A 23,443-nucleotide genomic window follows, 5' to 3' on the forward strand; every position below is an offset into this window, starting at 1 on the left:
AACCACTGAGTTAGCCATAACCACCCATTGAGTCATTTTTTTCCAGAGGAATTGGGAGGGGGGCAATACAGAGAATGGGATGAAATTTGCAGGGAAAAATCAGTGGACAGAAAGAAGGCTAATGTGAATATCCTTTGCATAGTGAATCAGCTTCTCTGGGTCAAAGGTCAGATGTTACAATACAAACATGGAGCTAGTATTGACACACAGGACTAATGTTAACAAAGTGGTGTCTTTGGGGGGGGGGGTTGGTGGATAGGGAGGGGAAACATAGCACTGTGCTTATCTGCTTGTTCTCCCTTGCAAATTTATCGAACTCTAAAATATCATCTAGGGTAAACCAGCCAAAAGAAAAAATGCAGAAAGAAAATAGGCAGGAAGAAGAGGAGTTAAGCACCTCTTCTTGCTGCTCCAGAGGAGTTAGCCGTGTTAGTCTGTAGTAGCAAAATCAAAAAGAGTCCAGTAGCGCCTTTAAGACTAACCAATTTTATTGTAGCATAAGCTTTCGAGAATCAAGTTCTCTTCGTCAGATGCATAGTACAGAAACTGGTCAAATATAGAAGAGGAGGGGAGGAGAGAGAAGATGCAGTTAGGGGGGGAGGGGGAGGGTGCAACCAAAACATTCCTTTGCTAGTAAATGTAAACATCTCCTTTTGGTGTCCTTTCAGGGTCAGTTGGCTTGGGTGAGGCTTCAAGGGAGTTTGCCCTGTTAGTTTGCAGCAGTAAAACAGCTAGACCATCCAATTCCTATGTAGTATAAGCCTTCGATAACCACAGCTCTCCCCGCCAGATGTATCTGACAAAGAGAACTGTGGTCCCCGAAAGCCCACGCCAGGCGCCACTGGGCTCCCCCAGACCCCACCTCTCTAAAGGAAATCTGTTACCTGTGATAATGTGATAACCATTCATAGTCCCTATTCAGTCCCAGCTTGACAGAGTCAAATTTGCATATGAATTCCAATTCAGCAGCCTCCCGTTGGATTTTGTTTTTGAAAGGTTTCTGTTGAACTACAGCGACCTTTAAGTCTTTGATGGAATGTCCTGGTAGATTGAAGTGTTCTCCCACTGGTTTTTGGACGTTTCCATTTCTAATGTCAGATTTGTGTCCATTTATTCTTTTGCGTAGAGGTTGGCTGGTTTGTCCAATGTACAGAGCAGAAGGACATTGTTGGCACATGAGGGCATATATCAGATTGGAGGATGAGCAGCTGTAAGAGCCAGAGACAGTGTAGTTGATGCCATTGGGTCCTGTAATTGTATTCCCTGGGTAGATATAGGGGCAGAGCGCTCTGCCCCTATAAATTCAAGAGCTGTGGGCCTTTTTTAACCACAAGCAGCTGTGTGGAAAGTTAACTGGGGGCCAAGCTATAAGTGACGAATGACACTTGAACGGCAAGTGGATTGAGTGGAGGGCAAGTGAACAGGGAGAAATACACTTGCCATTCAAGTGTCATTTGTCACTTGTAGCTTGGCCCTGGGTCTTCTGTTTATGGGTGACCCTTGTCTTCCATTGTACAGAAAGTATTCCCCATCTCATAGAAGAGAATGCAGAAGAGTTACATAGGAAAAAATCAGAGGAGCCCCTGCACTCATGGAGTTTTGAAACCTAAAATCCTTGTATCTCAGTTTTGATGTCTTCAAATGCAGAAGAGTTGCATGTAAAAGAACAGGGGAGACCTCTGCGCTCATGGAGTTCTAATATCTAAAATCCCCCCTATCTCAATTTAGATGTCTCTCTTAGGGTTAAATTTTTTAAAAGGTGTGCTAGAGCTCCTTTTTATTTTCATCTCCCCAGGGCACTTAATAGCAAAAGCCGTGTGCTTGCAAGATCACCGCACCCGAGTTAATTCCTCCTTCTGTGGCCCAAGGACAAAGCCCTTAACAGAGACAAAGATCTGCAATGTAAATCCATGCCCAGCTTAGTAAGTGTTACTGCTTTACAGTCCCCCCCCCACCCCACAACTTTCCCCACCCAAATCTTTGCATGCATTTTGCATCCACAGGTCTCTGGAATCAACGTGTTTCTTTCTGGATACTGCACTTGTTACATTTTAGATCCCACTTTTCAGCCAAAAAATTGATTCCCAGAGTGGCAAACAGGAATCAAACTTGAGTGGAAGTGATAGAAATCAATGCAAAATGGTCCTTAGGAGGAGAGTTGATTGAGGCACAGCGGAGAGAGTGCTGGGCTGCTTCTTTTTCTCCATTGGATGCATTATAATGGCTCTCTCAGCAGCACACGAAGGCCACATCTGGGGGTAACAGCTGGCACAAGCAGGATGAGTAGAAATCATGAAGCTAGAATAAAATGCAAAAAGGCTTCTAGTATCCTGCAGCTTAAGGCAGCCCACTGGGAATCTGCTATTTAATATTTATTTATTTGTTTACTTCATTTACATCCCACCTTTCTCCAAAGTTGGGACCCAAAGCACATTACGTTGGTCTCTCCTCCTTCATCTAATCCTTACCACAATCCGGTGAGGTAGGTTAGGTGAAAGAGTGTGACTGGCCCAAGATCACTCAGTGAGCTTCCGTGACAGGGATTTGCATCTAGGTCTCCCAAATCCTAGCCCAACACTCTAACCACTATACCATACTGACTCTCTACTAGAGTCCCTTTTCTAGTTTGACACCCATTGTGTAGAAAGGTCTCCCTGAAGAGGTCAGGGGTATTACCTTTACAAGTTTTTTGGAGGCTGTTTTATTTGCCAGGGCTTTTAATTGTGTTTAAGTTGCAGCTGGTTCAGGGGAGGCATCAATAAGTGTGTATGTATGTGTGTGTATATATATATATATATATATATATATATATATACACACACACACACTTATTAACCAACAGAGTCTATTTTTTTTTTTTTACCAACAGAGTCTAATTTTATGCCAACAGAGTCTAATTTTATGCAAAAGCTAAGGGGGGAAAATAACATAGGACATAAAATTCAAAAGGAAATTGCAGCAGAACCACAAGAAGGTAGAGATAAGGTTTAATTGGGATAACGTATCACGTGACATCTTCAGCAGTTTCATTGCCTTGAGCCACGTCACTGGCTGAACGCTAATTTTAAGTAATCTTGCTCTCCAAATAATCTATTTGCATGTGACTAATCTTCTGCCAAGCATTATTTTTGGACCAATGGGCTTCGCTTCTTGTAGACAGAAAAGCCTTCTATTACATTTCCTTTGGCTTTCTTTGGGATTGTTTGCCTTTGCCTTCTAATTGTGGTTGGCAGCTTCTGAAACACAGCATTTATTTTAATCAGGGGAAAAGCCACACAAGTTGCTATCATCGTATTTCCTTGCCGTTATTGGAAACCCTGAATGCATTTCGAAGCAGGGTGTGTAGATTGTAAATGTCCGGTTAGGAGATGCTCTCATTGAAATCATCTCTAGTTTTCAGGAAGAAAACAGAGTGCTAGTAAAAGTGAGACCCGATATAGTGAGAGCCAACCTGGTATAGTGGTTAGAATGTTGGAACAGAATCTGGGAAATCCAAGTTCAGATTCTTAGCCTGTGATAATATTCACTAGCAGACCTGAATCAGTCAGATTCTCTCAGCCTAACCAACCTCACAGGGTTGTTGTTGGAGTAAAATGGATATAGGGAAACCAATGTGCATCAACCAGAGCTTTTTGAAATAATGGCAGGATAAAAATGTGCTAAATCAATAAAATAAATCAGATTTTGGATATTCAACTTTTTCTAGGGACCACCTAAGTAGGGTATGGCCTTTTTGCTGTTGTTGGTTTACAGTAAGAAGTTCTAGAAAATAGTAAAAGCATGTCCAAAGGCTGCTGCAGACCTTTGTAGTAATTACAAATGAGCATGAACTGAAATACGAACCAAAATTTGTGACGAACCAGGCCGGTTTGTGGTTCGTGAACCAGCGGTTCATCAGATCCCATTTCTGACAAACTACTACAAACTTTAGGCTGGTTCGTTTGGTTCATTTTTCAGCTCATCACTGCAGAGAGCTTGTCACCAATCAATCAGTTTCCTAGGCAACAGGGGATGGACTTCCTGCAGACCTTCTGCTGACCCGGAAGTGGTGATTTACTGGCCCGGAAGTGACATTTTCATGAACCAAAATGAACCAATTTGTGAACTGGGGCAGGTTCGTGAAAGTTCGTGGTTCCATGGTTCGTGAAAAGTGATGAACCACGAACCACGTGGTTCAGTTTTTTTTCTGGTTTATGCCCATCTCTAGTAGTAATACATGAAACTGAGAGAACCAATGTTCATACTTCGAAGATTTTATGGCATGCAAACTATGTTCATTTAACTCAAGGAGGTGAATTGGGAAGCATGTGTTAAACAGCAGCTGCAACCACTGATAAAAATTCTACAGATTCAAATGTCAATAAAAGTCACAACAGCTCTATTTAAAAACCTGTCATAATCACAGTCTAAGTTGGAATGCATGGAATAATTTTTGGTTGCAACTTCTCTGTCTGTCACCTTCGGAAATTCCAGGGTTCTTTGAATCCCTTATAATACGCCCAAATTGCAGAAACTGTTTGAGGGATTATGATATCATCCTGCGTTGTAGATGTTGTAGCATTTACACTTTTAGATCATGGTGTGGTAGGCGAATTACTTGATAAAACTAATAATTTTGCAGGAATAACCCTAGCCCAAATGGCTTTCCAGACAAGGAATGTCTCTCTCACGCTGCCACCATTGGGCCAACTTCAAATACTCCAGACAAATCAATCTATGTTATCCCAAGTTATAGTTCAGATATTAATCTATCTGCTACATTTTTATTTTGCCCTCCCTCCAAGGAACTCAGGGTGGCATATATGCTTCTCTTTACCAGTTTATCCTCACAACAGACCCATGAAGTAGATTAGGTTGAGGATCACTCTACCTGTTACCTCTTTTACAAGTTCTCCATGGAACCAACTCGTGCTCAACACAGACACAAACCAGCTCCAGGGATTGGTTTGTATATAAAAAAGAGTCCAGTAGCACCTTTAAGACTAACCAATTTTATTGTAGCATAAGCTTTCGAGAACCACAGTTCTCTTCGTCAGATGCATGGAGGGCAGAAAGAAACTGGTCAAATATAGAGGAGGAGAGGGGAGGGGAGGGGAGGAGGAGAGGAGGGATGTAAACAACTCCTTTGATATGGAGATGCAAACAGCTCCTTTTAATGTGGGGATCAGTTTGCTTGTGTAAAGGTTCAAAGGAGTTTGCCGTGTTAGTCTGTAGTAGCAAAATCAAAAAGAGTCCAGCAGCACCACCAAGACCATACAATTCCACTGCAGCACAAGCCTTCGATATAAAAAAGGAGAGTTCAAATGGGATCAGAAAACTGCCACCAGGGAAAGGAGAGCTCCTGTCTTTCTCCCAAACTTTCTTCCCTGTGCAAAATCAGTGTGGGATGGCAGAGATTTCACCTTTCTGCAGCTGCACATACATACAGTATCTCCACATGGAGCAGCAGAAATGGGGAAATGTCTCCCCTTCCCACTGTTTTTGCTTGGTGGGGAAAGCTTGGGGAAAAGGCAGGAGCTCTCCTTCCCCCAGAGGCCACTTTGTAAGCCCATTTGCACTTTTTAAAAAAATAGAAACCAATTCCTCAAGTTGATGTCTGTCTGTGCGGAGCACAGGTTGGCTCCTTGTAGAACTTGTAAAAGAAGCGACGTGTAGAGCGACCCTGAGAATGTCCAAATCAAGGTCACCACATTTTCCTTGAGGCAGAATTGGTCCTTTAACTCAAGTTTCGTCCAATGCTGAAACTTCTGACCACACTGTCTCTCATTTTAACTATCCTATTTTCTTGGTTTTTTCCCCCCTGCCAAATTTGTGAGTGTTCTGGCATACCCTGAAGATATATTTGCCTGCCAGTGGTCAGCTGATTAATTCACTCTTTTCTTTTTACATTTTTCTAATCGTCTGCCAGAGGACAGCTTCTAAACCTGCCAAACTCTAATTACAGGGCTGCTGAATTTGGAAAGTTCTTTCTTTCTTCCTTCATTCTGAAGACTGAGTTTGGTGAAGGTCAGTGTGGTGTAGTGGTTAGAGTTGGATGCAGTTTGAGCAAGAACTTGGTTCAAATCCCCACACACCATCCAGCTCAGCGGACAAGATTTGGCCAGTCACTTTCTCTCAGCCCAGCCTGCCTCACAGAGTTATTATGGGAGCTAAAGGATGAGATGACCATGTATGCTGCTCTTGGAGGGAGGGAGGGGCAGGGTAAAAATGTCATAAGTATAGAGTTGAGTTGGCACAAAGGAAATGGAAAGGGCAGATATAGACTGCAGATGTGGACTGCAGCTCTCTTCATTGTGGATGAAAACCTTTAATAATACCCTTCTAATCTGAAGAGTTTTAAAAGCTTGGGTACACAGCAAACACAACCCAATTTAATTGCCATGCCTTCGACCCCCAAACCAGGATAATGGTGGATCAAATCTGGGAGCCTGGGATTTCTTGCAGAGCGTCTTCTGAAAACTACAGATGCGGAGGAGCATGAATGCTCATGGTACTTTTTTGGTTAGTGCCTCTGAGTCAGGGCCAAAGTGGAAATGATGCTGACAGTTCCCTGAATGGATTTCCTAAGCGGTTTAAATGGATAAATGGCATCTACCGGGGAAAGGGGAGTGTCCTGCCAAGGGGCAGTGGTTCTTTTAGGATTTGAGGACAATTAAAACCAATTGATGGGGAAAGCAAAAGACTTTATTACACAAAGAAAATATAACCATTACATAAAGACACAAGACAAGGGGAATAAACATACAGCATAACATATAGCATAATATAAAGGAAAAATGCCACCTGATGCAAGCAATGTCCTTTCAGTCACTGGGGGACCCTCTCTGATGGCGACGGGCGGACTCCTACAGCCAAATACAACTGTACGGCACGCTACCGGCTTTTGTCTGTACCGAATCCCTACTCAGAGGGTCCTTGCTCAGACTTATATACCTTAAAGCTGGCTTATGCCCACCTGCAACATCAGCCTCCCCAGAAGGGTCTTAATGAGAGGGAAGGTGTCTAATCAGGGGGCCAAGGCTAAGGAATGCTGTCAGTGTCAAGCTGGCCTTGATGATCTAAGCCTAGCTGATAAGGCTAAGCAACTGGCCCTTACCCAAGGCCTGATTGCCCGGTCCTCCCTTAATCAAGATATACTCTTCTCGAGGCCAGAGCTTACCTCAGCCAGAATCAGCACCAGCTGGCAAGAGCTTGCATCAGCAGAAAGTGAAACGGAGCAACAAGACATAATGTAGTATAAGGCACATATTCAAAGGCTTATGTGAGCCAAATATGTCTCTTTAGGCAAGATGGATGGGCCTATGGCACCACTAACTCCTCGAAATACAATCCTCTTCCGCAATTTCCAATACAGGGAGGTTCATTCAAAGTGGGGGCATGACAGGGCACTTTCTCTCTGTGACGTTCCCCCTGTAACTTCAAACAGCTCCTGGTTTACCTTCAGTGGCGTATGCCTCCTCCAATGAGGCAAACAGCAATTCCAGAGGGCCTTGAGAGTTGGAAAACTGCACAGGAGAAAGGTCAACCTCCCCCTCCACTATACACCATAGTCTTGATCTGCATCCCCCCTGCTGTTACTTACCAATAAAAAAAACACTCTGTTGTTTCATTCCTAGATCTCTCAGCACCTTGGATTTCAACGGTAATTTATCCAAAGTGGTAGCCACAGTAGTCTGTTGCAACAAAAATCAGTAGGAATCCAGGGGCAACTAGATGAACATTTTGCCTAGCACTTCCTGCATCTCATAACCCCATGAACCTGCTGTTTACTTTTTTTTTTAAATGTATGCCTAGGATTTATTACATTGCATATAATGAAGTGTGCTTATTCTGGATCCAAAGGTGCCCGTCTGTGAATACCTGTGAATTCTTCCATGATCCCCCCCCTTGGATCCTATCCAATGCATTTGTTCTTTCTTAAAGTTGGTTGGCAGGCGAGTGGAGTGTTTGCAGTCAGTCCTGTGGTGGAGGAGAACAAAGCCGTCAGATACAGTGTGTGCAGAAAAAGGCTTTTCAGAAGGAGGAAACCGTAGCCCATGCTTTCTGCCCTGTAACTACTCCAGCACAAATACAGATGTGTAACAACCAAGACTGCCCACCAGAATGGAGTCCTGGTCCCTGGTCTCAGGTAATGAAGATAAACAGCTGGCATTACCTTGCTTCATATGACTAGTGGTATTGCACGATACCTGTTCCAGTGCAAATGGTTTAGGGAATCCCAAAGGGTTTCTTTAGTGGATAAAGCCATTATTCTATCATCATCATCCTTACTGATATTTCTGGCTAGTCCTTCCTTCAAAGGCCCATGAAATTTGTATCAGGCTTTGCTTGGCTGTAACTCTGTGTATGCTTCTGGCAACAGCCATGTTGTTCTGCAGCTGAAGAAAAAGAGCCAGGTCCAATAGCACCCTTAAAGACCAACTAAGTTCTCAAGGTATGAGCTTTAAAGAATCAAAGATCCCTTAAAAGATTTGACTCACAAAAGCTCATAACTTGGAAATCTAGTTGGTCTTTAAGGTGCTATTGGCCCTGGAGACAGTTTGGTGTAGTGGTTAAGAGTGCCGGGACTCTAATCTGGAGAACCTGGTTTGATTCCCTACTCCTCTGCTTGAAGCCAGTTGGGTGACCTTGGATCAGTCACAGCTTCTCGGAGCTCTCTCAGCCCCACCCACCTCACAGGATGATGATTGTTGTGGGGATGATGTGTCTGTCCCTTTCTATCATTGTCTTCTGCCAGCAGATTGGAGCTTTTTTGTTTTATTTATTTATTTATTATTATTTATTTTATTCTATTTATATTCCACCCTCCCCGCATCAGCAGGCTCAGGGCGGATTTTGTCTGGAATTCCCTCAATGACCCTTCATTCCTGCCTTATGTTTTGATTCACTCTATTCTGTATTATACATACATATTTTATATCGGGTTTTAATTTTTAATTGGTCATATGATGCACTTTTATTATGCTGTTTTAACTGCTAACTGCCCTGATTAGGCAGCTGCAGCAGGAACTGGAAGGAGCAAAATTGTACCCACTTACCTCTCATGTGAGCAGGCCATCGCTGATGGAGGATGCAGAAGGGAACAATTTTGCCTCTGCAGCCTGCATGGCCGCTACTTAGGATTGACAGCCTCCAGGTGGTAGCTGGAGATCTCCTGGAATCACAACTGATCTCCAGGGAAATGGTTGCTCTGACGGGTGAACTCTACCCCACTGAAGCCCCTTCCCTCCCCAAACCCCATCCTCTCCAGGCTCCACTCCCCAAGTCTCCAGGAATTTCCCAACCTGGACCTGGCAACCTTATGTGCTTCTCCATGCAGGCCCCCAAACCCAGGAAATCAAGTTACCTGGGGTCTGAAATGGCCACTGGGAGAAAAGGAAAGCCAAAAAGACTAGGGATCCCTGTACAGGTCTCACAAGCTCCCTGCATTCTGTGTTGACTTGTGGCCTAAACATTTTATATAATAGTAGAGTGGATAAGAATATGACATCACACCAAGCAGGGAAAGGTATTCTGATCTCTTCAGCCCACAGATATTTTTTCCAAAAGTAGGCATTTAATATTAGTTTGCTATTAACAACACCATAATAATGACGGATGCACGCTTCCTTTCGATAATGTAATTCCAAGCAACTTGATATCTATCCCGGTGCAGTGAAAACTGCACTTAGAAGTGTAGTTATAGCACTGGGCCTCCGGAAAATTCCAAGAGACAAATGCCCCTGCTTCAGAAAGTCACAGGAAGTCTTGATAGCTTTCATGCCAAAAGTGAAATACACATTTGCCATTTTGTAAATCTGCCAAGGCAAACCTATCAGATGTTTGTAATCTGAGTGAATAAGCTCCTGCAAAATCTTCCAGGGTAGTCTAATAAATGCACTGAAGCGGTACAGGGCGGCGGGGGGCGGGGGGACTTTGCATAATGAACATGATGAAAATTGAAAATATTGGGTTGGGCCCAGTCTCCATCCCTGCTTCCTTCTGCAGTCATCCCGTGCCATTCCCAAAGGTCACTCCAGCCACCATGAAAGGCTTTCCAAGGGGTGCAAGGACCAGCAGGAGGAAAATGGAGTTGCTAACGATTTGTTCCACAAGCTCTACTCATGGATTCAAGCCGTTATTAGTTTTCTGAACTCACTACCTATTGTGTGTTCAACCCATGCAAAAAGAAAAAAGAAGTATGTGGACTTAAATTAAAAGAATATCATAATTGGTACATTAATAGACTAACAGCCAGTTTTGGTTTCACCTACCTGTAAGAATTAGACAGCAGCTTGATAAGGTACTGTGGGGTTGCCAGGTCCCTCTGTGCTCCCAGTGGGAGGTGGGCCCCCCAGCACCTAGCTGCTAGGTTCCCTGCTGCGCGCGAGCCTGTGCGATGATGTTAATTCCTGGAAGTGACCTTATTGCACAGGGCATGGCCGCCCTTGGGAGCACTTCTGCGCTCCGCACGGGTCCGATTCAGCCCAGATTGGGCCCGAATAGGCCCAGATTGGGCCCAAATCAGCCTGGAATGGGCCTCTGCGAAGCATACGAGTGCTCCTGTGCTCCACTGTGGGTTGTTTGGGGTCTGATCTGGGCCAATTCAGGCTCAGATCGGGTCTGCGGCAGCATGCTGCGCCACCCAGAAGTGCTCACACCACCTGTGAGCACGCTCCTGGGAGGGCTGTGCCTGTTCTGCTGGCCAGGTAAGCATGGGTAGGGGGTGGAGGGTGAGAGCAGGGAATCCCCTGCCCCCAACAGTGGACTGGCAACCCTAAGTTACTGCCAGGTAATTCTATCATGTCTAAATTGGGTCTTTTCAAGGTTACCCTTCCACAAATTTCCATAGTTTACAGCCTGTTTTATTCAGTGAAGTGAACTGTGAAAGCATTATCAATACACGCAGGGTACACTTGATCTCAGCTTCTTGGCCTTTTGGCTAAGATCAAGTATAGTATCTGTTCTTATCAGTTCAATAAGGCAGCATGTCCCCCATTGGCTGGTGGTTCGGGTCGCACATATGATCTTTCAAATATACACTTTCTCTCAACTGCGCTGAGAAGAGGCAAACATTAGCTTCCATCTCTTTGAGGCGGAGTTAAGTCAATCTGTTCTTATCTGTTCTTATCAGTTTAATACACACAGGCTAAGGTATGTTGCCCAGACCTGAATGGCCCAGGCTAGCCCAATCTCATCAAATCTCAGAAGCTAAGTAGGGTCAGTCCTGTTTAATACTTGGAGGGGAGACCAACAATGAAGTCCAGGGTCACTACACAGAGGCAGACAAAAAAAAACAGCTTTGTCTTGAAAATCCCAGCAGGGGTCACCATAAGTTGGCTGAGACTTGAAGGTTCTTTACATTCACACAAGGTATGTCAATGGAGGCTGAAAATTAAGGTAATGTGTATTTAAAAATGGCTGGACCACATTGAGTTGAATCTTATAACTCACTTCTGCTGAATGATGAATCTTGTGGAAAAAATGAGTCATACGATCCAACCCTATGAGTACATCCATAACCTAGGACATGGATAAAGTCTGGTTGGTCTATTGTTCTGTGATGAAAGAGAAGTGCCAAATTAAATCTCTTTACATCCAACATAAAATCCTCTCTCCCTCTCATAAAGTGTTCCAAAACTTGTGGAAGAGGCCTTGCAAAGCGTGATGTTTTTTGCAAAAGCATGGGGTCTTCTGTGATAAAAATCCTGCCAGAGAGTATGTGCAACGGTGAAACAAAGCCCAAAATACAACAGATGTGTGTGTTGGAACGGTGTCCTAAAAATGAACGTCTCCAATGGGTGATTTCTGCTTGGAGTGAGGTAAAGTAACCAGCATACAATGGAATGCTCATTCATATATCAGGTTATTTTATATTTCAAAGTGCACCATGATTTGCTTCTAATACTCAGGCTATTTTGGCATCATCTCAATATGGTACTCTAATAACCTGTTCACCCATTCCCAGGCCAATGAAAAACAGGGCTTCCAATGTGTGTTGGGTCCAGTTTAACCTTGGTTACCATAGAGCCTGGGAAGACCCAAGCTTTTTTTCGTAGAGCTAGATTTCACGTGTATAATATATTAAAATACTTTAGAACATTTCCTTGGAGGCTATCTCAATAAGTTGGGCTAGGAAGATTGCTGCATAGTTTGGTGGTTTTTAAATGAAGATAGATCCAGAGGAGTTAGCCGTGTTAGTCTGTAGTAGCGAAATCAAAAAGAGTCCCGTAGCACCTTTAAGACTAACCAATTTTATTGTAGCATAAGCTTTTGAGAATCACAGTTCTCTTCGTCAGATGCATGGAGAGCCAACAGAAACTGGTCAAATATAGAGGAGGAGAGGGGAAGGGGGGAGGAGAGGGGAGATGCAAACAACTCCTTTGATATGGAGATGCAAACAGCTCCTTTTGATGTGGGGATCAGTTTGCTTCTGTAAAGGTTCAAAGGAGTTTGCCGTGTTAGTCTGTAGTAGCAAAATCAAAAAGAGTCCAGCAGCACCTCCAAGACCAACCAATTCCACTGCAGCACAAGCCCTCGAGAACCACAGCCCTCCCTGCCAGATGCATCTGACAAAGAGAACTGTGGTCCCCGAGAGAATCCCGTAATTTTGCATGAAGGAATGACAGAACGACTCTCCACCACCATTAAAGCTTGTGTCCTCCTGAGCATGATGCAGTGACATCACTGGGGAGAAATAGGATTTTGGCCAGAAACATCAAACAAATCCTTCATCTCTAACCCAGTTTTTGTGCTTTGCCATCTGCAGTGTTCTGTCACCTGCGGCCCAGGTATAAAGAGGCGAGAAATGCAGTGCAGTGAGAAGAGCATTGGCGGCAAGCTGATCACCTTCCCCCAGCGGCGGTGTCGAAACCTGAAGAAGCCAAATGTTGAACTGGAAGAAGCCTGCAACAGAGGAGCATGTCCTTTGCATCATGTATACAACAGGGTGTCAGGATGGTATTCTTCACCTTGGCAGCAAGTAAGAGAGTTGGCTTTGGGATGTTGTCTCCCACTGATGCTCTTTACTCCAGTTACAGTGCAATCATAAGCAGAGTTACACCCTTTACTATTAACTTCAAAGGGTGTAACTCTCCTTAGCATTGTACTCTTAGTATAGCAGTTAAAGGCACTGCTCTATAAGATTTCTGGCATTTACATCCCAACTAGAGATGGGCACAAACTGGGAACTACGGACCACGAACTGCCATGTACTTGCTTGGTTTACGAACTGGTTCATTTGGTTTGTCATTCTGGGGTTGCAGAAGGTCTGCAGAAAACCCCATTGCCTAGGTAACAGATTAATTGGTGCCAGGCTGTCTGCAGTGATGAACTAAAAAACGAACCGCATGAACCGCTCTAAAAATCATAGCAGTTTATCACAGTTCGTCAGAAATGAGCTCTGACGAACCACTGGATCGCGAACCAAAAACTGCCAGTTCATGATGAACTTTGGTCTGTATTTCGGTTCATGCCCATCTCTAATCCCAACCAAATTGGGCACTGAGTATATCCCATCCTTCCTTCCAGTAGCTCCTTCCTAGGAGTTCAGGGTAGTCCACATAACCCTACTCTCAATTTATCCTCACAACTCTGAGCAGCCTGAGAGATAATGATTAGCCTAAGGAAACACATAGGCATCTGGATAGAGTTGGGATTTCAGCCGAAATCTCTCTAATTGCAATCCAGCTCCCTAGTCGCTATACTGGATCAGCTCTCTCATCTGCAGTGGCATATTAGATTGGGATCTAGACTATTTTTAAAAGAACCCTCATTTCCTAAGTGCACAAAGTTGAGAAGAAATTTATCCTAGTCCTTCTCCCAGATGTGTTTTTTTTTGTTTTTAATCTGTGAGAGCATTCAAATTGTTTCTTCCTTCCTCAAATCCAGAATGGTATCATCTAGGTAGGATTGCATCAGGTGCTACTTCTGCACTTTGAACAAGACTTTGGGTTATATGCTAAAGAGTTGCTGGCATTTCTGCTGTCCGTCCATCCATCCCTCCAATTTTATCATGCCCTTCTTCCAAGTAGCCCAAGATGCCATGCATAATTCTCCCTTCCTCCATTTTATCTTCACAATATCCCTGGGAGTTTGATTAGGCTGAGAACGAGTGACTTGTCCAAGGTTGCCGAATAAGCACTCCGGCTGAGCAGATATTTGAATCCGAGCCTTCTCGATTCTGCTAACCTTCTCCTATGCAGTTCTTAGTAACTTGTCATGAATCCTGTATGCAACATTCCATGGACCTTTTTTCTGTCATTCTTCTGAGAGCTGCACTGTGGTTGAACCATTACAAATCTTTATGTGAGATGTCCTTAGGGATCTGAAGAGACTGTCTGGAATTCCTTAAATAGCATGATTGATTACAGGATCAGTCTGTATTTGTTTCCACTGCCCTGCAAACAAGCTTCTGTATTTTGGAACACATCTACTGTATGAGTCACACATCCCTAAGACAAGCACTTCTCTAAGAGCTCACACAGACAATTGCCTAACCTTCATTCGTAATCAGTAGAAAGAGATCACATTTTATCTTGGAGACATGATGTTCATAAATAGATGGATTCACATATTTAATAATATTTCAGGAGCATCTGCCCTCATATATGTAGTGACACAGTTGTCACTTTTTTTGTTGGCATAGAATAACAGACAAGTTCCCATCATGTTTTCACCACCCTTAGGCAGCTCTGCACAACAAGCTGATGCTTTTCAGAGTCCCTTAGCAAGTGCGGTTCTTGCCTTCACTGCTGTCAAGACTTTCTCTTCCTTTGGCTGCTCTGGAACAGACTTTTTCCTCAGCCAGTGTTGCTGCTCTCTTAGGGCCAAACTAGACATGCAGGTCTTTAAAGAGGTGGGTCTGGGGAACCTGGACTTGGGCTCCCCACAGCCACACAGCAGCTGTGGGGAACAGCTGTTAAAAAACAAAGGAGAGCTGAAACGGTCTCAGAAGAACGCCACAGCTGTTTTTAAAAATAGCGACTGTGTGTGTGTGTGTGTGGGGGGGTCCTCTGGTTTTGTTGATCCATATGGAATATTCTGTGCACACGGAGCAGTAAAAACAGGGAAGTATCCTTCCCCCCATGTTATTTTGATACAAGGAAATGGCTTGTGGGGGAAGGAAGGAGCTCTTTCTTCCCTTGCAGTGGCATTTGGAGGCTGTTTGGGCTCTCCTTTATTTTTTTTAACAGCCATTCCCTACATCTGCTGTGTGGCTGCAGGGAGCCCACATTGGGTCTGGGGAATCTGGACCCAATTCTTTAAAATCCTGCATGACCCATTTGACCTTTAAAGATATAGCCATGCAGCAAGTTCTTTCCATTCATCCCTCAGAGATAAAAAGCAATGCCAGTGAAGCCCTGTCTACGTAGGTTCCACAGGGCATGCAAGATGGAACTGTTCCAGCAGACCTTTAACGAGCAGTGATGTAGCATAGGAATTTTTGCCACCTGGTTGCTTACTTTTGGGTTGTCCCAGTCACTGGAATTACACTGTTTTAACTGGTTGTATTCGTGTGAGACTCCCCTCAGTTTTGTTGATATGTTTTTAAGCTTTTGAATGTATAATATTTTTTGTGGATTTTAATGCTATAAACTGCTTTAGGTCTTGTTTCAAGGGAGAGGCAGTCTAAAAATCTTAAAAATGAAAAAATAACATAAATTACCCGTGCTGGGTAGTGGGCAGGGCTTTTTTTTTCAGCTGGAACGTGGTGGAATGGAGTTCTGGAACCTCTTGAAAATTGACACATGGCTGGTGGTCCCACCCCCTGATCTCCAGACAGAAGGGAGTTTAGATTGCCCTCCATGCTGCTGGAGTGGTGCAGAGGGCAATTTAAACTCTCCTCTGTCTGGAGATCAGGGGGCGGGGCCACCAGCCATGTGATCATTTTCGCCAAGGGCGATTTAAACTTTTAAAAACACCCCCCTTGTTCCAGCTGACCCAAAGTGATGTCATTGGTCCTGGGAACATGCATGCACTTTGCGCGTGCACATGTGGTACCAGTGGCACCACCTCCCACCAAGAATTGCCCCCTGTGCTGGCAACCCACTGAGTTCCACCACCTCTTTTCCCAGAAAAAAAGCCCTGGTAGTGGGCCATCTGTGAACAAAATCCAGATGAATGAGGGCTTCAGTGAGGACGAGAATTGGATGTGATCAAGTGGAAAAGCTGATGGGACCCTAGCTGTCTAGGTGAATCTCTCTCTTTTGTTGACCCTGAAAAAGAGGGGGTCCGTATGGGAAAAGATCTTTTCTAAGGCCCATGGAAAGGAGTGCTGTTCTTGGAGATAATGTCAGTTTTCATAGGTATATGAAATGCAATCTCTTCCCTTCTTGCAGTGCACAGTGACATGTGGTGGAGGTGTGCAGACACGGACTGTGCAATGCCTTCGGCAGGGTCAGCTGTCAACGGGATGCTTGCCCCATCAGAAGCCAGCAATATCAAGAGCTTGTAATACTAACTTCTGCCTGGCTCCAGAGAAAAGAGGTAAAAATGCTCACTCTCGTTAGTAAATGTGTGGGCAAATAGCTAATGAAAACATTCCCTTATTTTTATGAGTTAGTTGAATGGTTGCATTCTCAGGCAAGGCAGTACTACTGGAAGAGAGAATAACTGAAGGCAAAACATCAACCAATTTAGGTGTTGGGGTGATGATGTCGGAAGCCCTTCAAGTATTGTCTCATTTCACGCATGAGCACATGTAGTTTCAAGTCCTATCACTTGGCAACGGCCAACTAAATGCATGAGCAGACATCACTGAACGGCAACAAATTTGGGGTGACTTGGTGGGACATGAAAGACCTATCAAGATGTTGGATCACTGGCTGCCTGTTCATGCTAGCAAATTGTCACTTGATGGTGATGTGGAAGCCATAAAGCAATGAGCAACCGATATGTGAATCAGCACAAAACCGTGAGAATCCATGGAATCTTGACTGGCCATATGGGTTACCTCATTGCAAACTGTTTTGTAATTAAGAACTTTTACACAGAATTCCTGCAAAATTCTATCAAAAGTACTCCCTCTTCCAAGTTTTTGATGAGATATCTGCCCCCAGAATCTCCAGGACTGGGTTAATTCTTAGTATTCTTAAAGCTGGCTATTTTTGCACAACTAAAATACATAACACGTGCTATTTTTGCACAACTAAAATAAATACCCACTGTGTATCCTGATAAAGTACACCTCCCCCCGCTTCTGCTTTCTAGTCTTCTCACTGGATTTCTTATCCAGCGTCTGTTACTCATTTCATTTCGCCCTTCTCCCTTCCCCCTTCATGCAGCTGTAGAAGTCCTTTTTTGACTTTATTGTAAGTAGATCTTCAGACTCTAGAGATCAATTATCTCTTCGCCGCTTTCTAAGTCTCTGTCTCCACCAGTGAACAGGGCCAGCTGTGCTGGAACGGTATTGAAGCCAATCACTCTCAATTACCCACCACATAGTTCCAGTTCCGTGAGTCATTGGGGAGAGATTGCGGGGAAAGAAATGAGTCTTTCAGGGAAAGTTAGCATGCTTCCCTAGACAAGCTGGGCCTGCTGCTCTGCTCATTTTTCCTCATTTCCATCAGTTTGCTAGGTACTGTAACACATAGCCTGTAACTCAGCTTGGAAGAGAAAATAAATATCACTTAAAGGAAAATCATGCATATAGTGCATACAATACTGATTCCCCCCACGCCCCCCAACAACATAGAATGTGCTGCAGGTCTAAAAGTTGATCCTCTAAAGACAAATTGATGTCATGAAACAGGACTACAGATGACAGGGTTCTCCTTGTTCTGTTCCTCCACTGTTCTGTGGGGCCCATTCTGTCCTGTATTGCTACTCTTCTAAAATTGCTTTAACTAGGACAGTTGTGCAGCTTTATTGTGAAACAGGAGCATGTGCTGTTTGCTGCAGGTTTCTGTTTCTTCCTGTCTGCTCTAGCACATCACTGCATGTAAGAAAGACTGTTGACATGACTTCATGGAGGAATTAATCAAGACTGCATTTGTTCTATCAATTGCTGATTCCATACATGTTGGATAATGCACTTTCAATGCACTCAGAGTGCCACTCAGAGTGGTTTACAAAGTATATTATTATTATCCCTACAACAATCATTCTGTGTGGTGGGTGGGGCTGAGAGAGCTCTGAGAAGCTGTGACTGTTCCAAGGTCACCCAGCTGGCTTCAGGCAGAGGAGTGGGGAATCAAACCTGGCTCTCCAGATTAGAGTCCTGCCGCTCTTAAGTGGCTGACCCAAGGTCACCTAGCTGGCTTCAAGCGGAGGAGTGGGGAATCAAACCCGGTTCTTCAGATTAGAGTTCTGCCACTCTTAACCACTACACCAAACTGGTATAGTGGTGTCCTTATGATCTGTGGTGGTGAAGGATACCCCAGACCTTCCCCCAGCAACAGCACTTAACTAATCAAATTGGAAAGGAAGATGCAATAATCTGACTCCTAATTTGGGTAGAGCAAGACTCGGGTTCAAGTAGCACCATAAAGATCAACTAAATTTCCAGGGTATGAGCTTTCAAGAATCAAGGCTCTCTTTGTCAGATATAATCTGGACCTGAATCTTGCTACAGACCAACTTAGCTATCCACCTGAAACTAATTTGGGTAGTTCCAGTTAGGATGGTATGGAACATTGTTAGTCTTAATAATTTCTCCACTTGTTATGGCTTTCTTACTGGAGTAATTTCCTTTGAACTTTATCCATTAGACAAGTACAAAGTAGTTTAAGATGTGCTTTTACATCACTTTGAGTAGGATAGTTGCTTCATAATGGCAGAGTCCATTGTCAGCCTTTTACACCCTAAAGGTTGACAAATTAGGGCTCTGGATAAGTATTGAGATGTGGAAATCTACATTGCACCTAGAACAGTGATGGCAAACTTAACTGAGACCCAGTAGATGAAGGAAGGAGGAAAAGGTCCCAGCAAAGATCTATGAGGAAAATTTATTTATGCATAGGATTACATTTTTTAAAAAAATGATTGATTATAAAAATAAGGAGGACATCCTTATCTAGACTAAATTCAAATAAATATGAAAAGCTTCTCTGGTCAACTTAACTGGGGTAAGATGTAGGTTTAACAGGGTCATTTGGATCCTCTGCTCGGTAGTATTTCTATGGATCTCCACCACCACCCTATTCCTGTTCAATAGCACAACTCCTAAAGTCTAACTTGTACAACATGGGGTGGTTCTTGTAGATAAATTCCATAGATGCTTTCCTCTGGTTGATTAGCTTTCCCCATCAGGTGGAAGGAGAGGGGAAATTATCACAGTAATTTCTTAGAGATGGTTCAGTCATTGATGAGTTAACAGGTATATTTTTCTGCTCTCATGAATCACTTTTTAGCATGAGCTATGTTATTTGTACATCAACTTTCATATGTTGTGGATTTCAGAGCAGCTAATGTTCATGGAAGCTGCTATGCAATCTCTTATGTTTCTCCTTTCTGAAGTTGGTTATCTGACCTTAAAAAGAGACTAGATAGTTTCATAGAGGATGGGTCAGAGGCACCTGATTGGTCCATGTATGCAATAGTATACTGGATTAGATGGCCTTTTGGTCTGTCCGACAGAAATTCTTATGTTCTCATTGCTCCTAGGAATAGACTAGCACATAGGAACAGCTACTAGGATCAACTCTGTACTTCACGTTGTCGTCTCCATTGTAAATTTCTTGGTATTTTTACCATTTCAGATGATCCTTCTTGCATGGACTTCTTTACATGGTGCCACCTGGTTCCCCAGCATGGAGTTTGCAACCACAAATTCTACGGCAAACAGTGCTGCAAAGCATGTACACGGAAGAACTTATAAGAAGAGCTTTCATCTGACCTCTGGACAGCGAGCACCTCTCTTTCAGTTACTGACAGAATTTAGTATCTCATTAGGCCTTCTGGAACCTTGCATCATGTACATTTCCAATGGAAGAGACTTGGGTTCGTAGAGCAATATTTGCTGTGGTACAATGTTTGATGAACCAGGGGTGTACAGAAACTGGGTTTTTTTAACCAAATACACAGGGTATTTAAACTTTAGAAGGCTAGGGCAATATTTAGCCTTCTTCTGAATCATCATTTCCTTGTCTTCTATTATGAGTGAAACAGCCTATCTTCTTGTTAGTGGCCAAAGCAGGTCTTTAAAATGGACTGGCACATTTGGCATGGTGCTCCTAGTTTGTTCAGTGCACTAGACCTCCAACAGAGCAGTGTAACAGTACGATCTATTGATATGTTGGTCATATTGGCTGCCATTTGCACATCCCACCTCAACAGGACAACATATAGGCTTGAGAAATTAAATTGGTGGCTGATGGTATGATGCGTTGCCGTAGATGATGCGGGTGTGATATGATCAACAGTGAGCTCATATGTTGCACTCTCAAAATAAAAGGTGCTTTATTGTGTTTTACTTGCTGCTGGGAAAGCAAGTGTTGCATTATAGTAGATGAATTTTTATTTTATGTTTGCCCTTTTCTGCTTTAATTAGTAAGGTTGCTTCCATGGTATCCATTTAGTCTGGCATTGACATGATCTGTTCACTCAGTTTTAACAAAGACTCCAAATGACGTCATTGGCAGCCTGTTGCACCCTGCGTTTTCACTGTTGCCCTCTGTCTTTTTTCCTGATTTGTGGCGATTAAAAAAAAAATTAAAATGCAATCATATTAGCATTATATGTAAAGCAGACAATCAAAATGCTCTGTTCTCCATTCTCCATTCCTTCTGCCCTTAGCATAATTGGTTTTTGTTTTCTCAAAGCTAGCTGTGGCATTTCTGAATCAATTGTTAATTGGAAGGGGATTGTCTGAGGAAGCTGGAAATACAGTTTCTCGAAACTGTATTTTGATGTTCCACTGTTCCAAGTTCCAGTTTCCTGATCATAAAAATCAAATTGAGTAGTGAGCAATGGCTTTGGCTGCTAAGTGAAATGCAGCACTTAACCCACCCACCCCGAAGAATTAATAGTTAATGTAAATGAGACTAATTGCCAATAAATATAGAAAGGTGAGCATTGCTGGATCTTTATTATGATGAGTATTATAGTAGTACAAGTTCACTGTGGAACCTCCATTCTGTACTACTTGACCAAGAAACAAAGAAGCAAATAACTCAGTTCTGGTTAACTCAATAGGCACTCTTTCAGATTCCAGCCCAACAGAATTCCACAATACATTTTCTTAAAGCATTGCTGCATAGTATGAGAAAAAGAGAAAACTAATTCATGAAATTGGCACATTTGCTGTTATTCCTCAGTGATAAAATAATCAGTGGGATCCCAAAATTCCAAGAGCTTCTCCATACGTTAATACTGAATTAAGTTTTAAACAGTCATGTATCTTGCAGAACATGTGAAAATTACGTTTTGTGGATGCAAAGCTTGAGTTTTCAGTCATGAAACTTGGAGACAAAGAAACCCAATTAATCCCAGAAAATTTACAACTGTCTGCACAAAATCCACAAATCCTTTTCTACCAATGATCATGTTACTACTAGTTTGATGATGGCAAATTCAACTAAGAATTCTTTTCCATGTTCCCGCTTTCCATTATACCATTTTCAGTAATTTGAGGGACCCAAGCAGCTGATCAGCTCAGCCACTACTGTACCACTACAGCACTACAAGAGGTGGTAGCTGGCACTAGCTTAATTGCTATCCATCCCAGAATGGAGCACCATCATCCCGATAGATGATGGTCTACTGGTGGTTAGCAACATCTACCATTACCAGAACGAGCACAGTGGAATTGCTTCTGGCAAACAGTTAAATGGCAATAGCAGAAGAGGAAAACCACAAAGGTGGGAAGCGTAACCTATATAACATCTAAAAATGATTCTGACTGCCATAGTGTGCAATCGTAAGTTGGTCAATAAGATATGACTATGAAATTGTAATTGATATAGTACACAATAACATCCATACCACTTGATATTGTATCCCTCTAGCTCCACTGACATTTTTGGCTTTGAAAGCAATGCTATGAGATTAAGTTCATTATGTCCTGCTGACATATAAGACACAATGGAAGTCTTGTAACAACAGTTTCTAGGAACTGCATTGTAATGTTTCTTGAAACATTGTTCCAAGTTTCTGAAAACTGGCTTTGTGTTTTCCTTTTCTTTTGTATGTTTAAGGACGAAAATGACAGGATAGACATGTATCTCACCAGTCACTTAAAAAATGGAGAACAATGACATTTTCTGATGATCACATGACTAGTAAGCAAATTAACATTTGTCTGTATTCCAGTTGATTAGAGCTTGATGATCTGTGTTCATTTGACCATTTTTTCAGTGTTGCTGGCATTTTTAGACTGAGAATCCCAAAGAATTGGAGCACAGCTTGTTTTGAAAGGCAAAACTGAAAACCCGGGAAGAAGAAGAAAAACATTTATTTAATTGCCAAACCCCATATGGCTAAGGCAGTGCTGTGCCCTGCTATAATTTTCTGAAGAGCGGCTAAAAATGCCATTTTTCCCCCTTTTGTCACTTCCACCCATTTCCACAGCTTCATTTGATGAATGGAGCTCAACTTTATTGCTTCCTAAAGTATCATTTCAAACTAAAATTAGCCACATCAGCACTAATGGCAGGCGGCCATCAGTTAAAATTAGCAGTTGCATTGGCAACAGTTTAAATGAAACCAATGGCTGATTCCGCACACGTTGGATAATGCACTTCCAATCCTCTTTATAGATCATTTGGAACGGATTTTTTCGTGTGAGGAACAAAAAATCCACCTCAGACAATTGATAAAGTGCATTGAAAGTGCATTATCTAGCGTGTGCAGAATCAGCCTATATGCGTGTTCTGATTCGTTTACAAAATTCGCTTCTGAATGCTCCGTGTCTTGAACATTGAATATTTTAAAACTTTACAGTCAAGGGGATATGTTCCTCCCCACTGGAAATGCCAGGCTTTGTTCTATAATTGTGTCTTCTTTTATTTGATGTAAAAATATTAATTTATTAATGCATAGCCTTTTTATTTCATCACTTGCTTCCTAAGTAAGTGGCATCAGTTCAGACGAGAAAAGTTACATAAAGGTAGGGATTATGGTGTAAAAAAAAGCGCAACATATAAAGTGTACTATTTAATTATTTTATAAGTTTTATAATAAAATACCCTGTTTCATTATGTTTGATACCCATACAAGTCTTGAATAAAATATGGAGGCTTTATGTATAATCAGAGTAGTGTCAGTTATTTTTATATTATTTCATGTTCTTTTGGGTTCCCTGCTTTATATATTTTCGTAAAATATTCTTGGGAATTCTGGTTTACTTTATCAACAACGGCTGAGACAGTTAAGTGTGTCTGATGGAGTCCCATGAAATTTACGACATTTTCTTTGACCAACTAACACATGCTGTATCTTGAAGGCCTTTTGAAAGTCCTTGTAAGTTCAAAAGTAGCTCACTGGGATAGAGAGGAATGCTCTTGGAGGTAAACAGGCCTAAAGC

General features: G+C 42.7%; 1 protein-coding gene and 1 pseudogene across 1 annotated transcript in view; both read left to right on the forward strand.

Annotated features, from left to right (window-relative positions):
- ADAMTS18 (ADAM metallopeptidase with thrombospondin type 1 motif 18) overlaps positions 1 to 23,142 on the forward strand; it is a 136,671-nt gene extending 113,529 nt beyond the window's left edge. The window contains exons 18-23 of the mRNA XM_055000730.1: positions 1,796 to 1,922; positions 7,924 to 8,128; positions 11,610 to 11,801; positions 12,749 to 12,961; positions 16,320 to 16,467; positions 19,680 to 23,142. Of these exons, the coding sequence (XP_054856705.1) occupies positions 1,796 to 1,922; positions 7,924 to 8,128; positions 11,610 to 11,801; positions 12,749 to 12,961; positions 16,320 to 16,467; positions 19,680 to 19,798 (1,004 nt within the window). The 3' untranslated portion in view covers positions 19,799 to 23,142. The remainder of the gene's footprint in view (positions 1 to 1,795; positions 1,923 to 7,923; positions 8,129 to 11,609; positions 11,802 to 12,748; positions 12,962 to 16,319; positions 16,468 to 19,679) is intronic.
- Positions 10,902 to 11,027, forward strand: LOC129344348 (U2 spliceosomal RNA; annotated as a pseudogene).
- Positions 23,143 to 23,443: the final 301 nt, after the last annotated feature.

Source organism: Eublepharis macularius, chromosome 16 (genome assembly GCF_028583425.1).
Source record: "Eublepharis macularius isolate TG4126 chromosome 16, MPM_Emac_v1.0, whole genome shotgun sequence".
NCBI classification, from domain to species: Eukaryota; Metazoa; Chordata; class Lepidosauria; order Squamata; family Eublepharidae; genus Eublepharis; species Eublepharis macularius.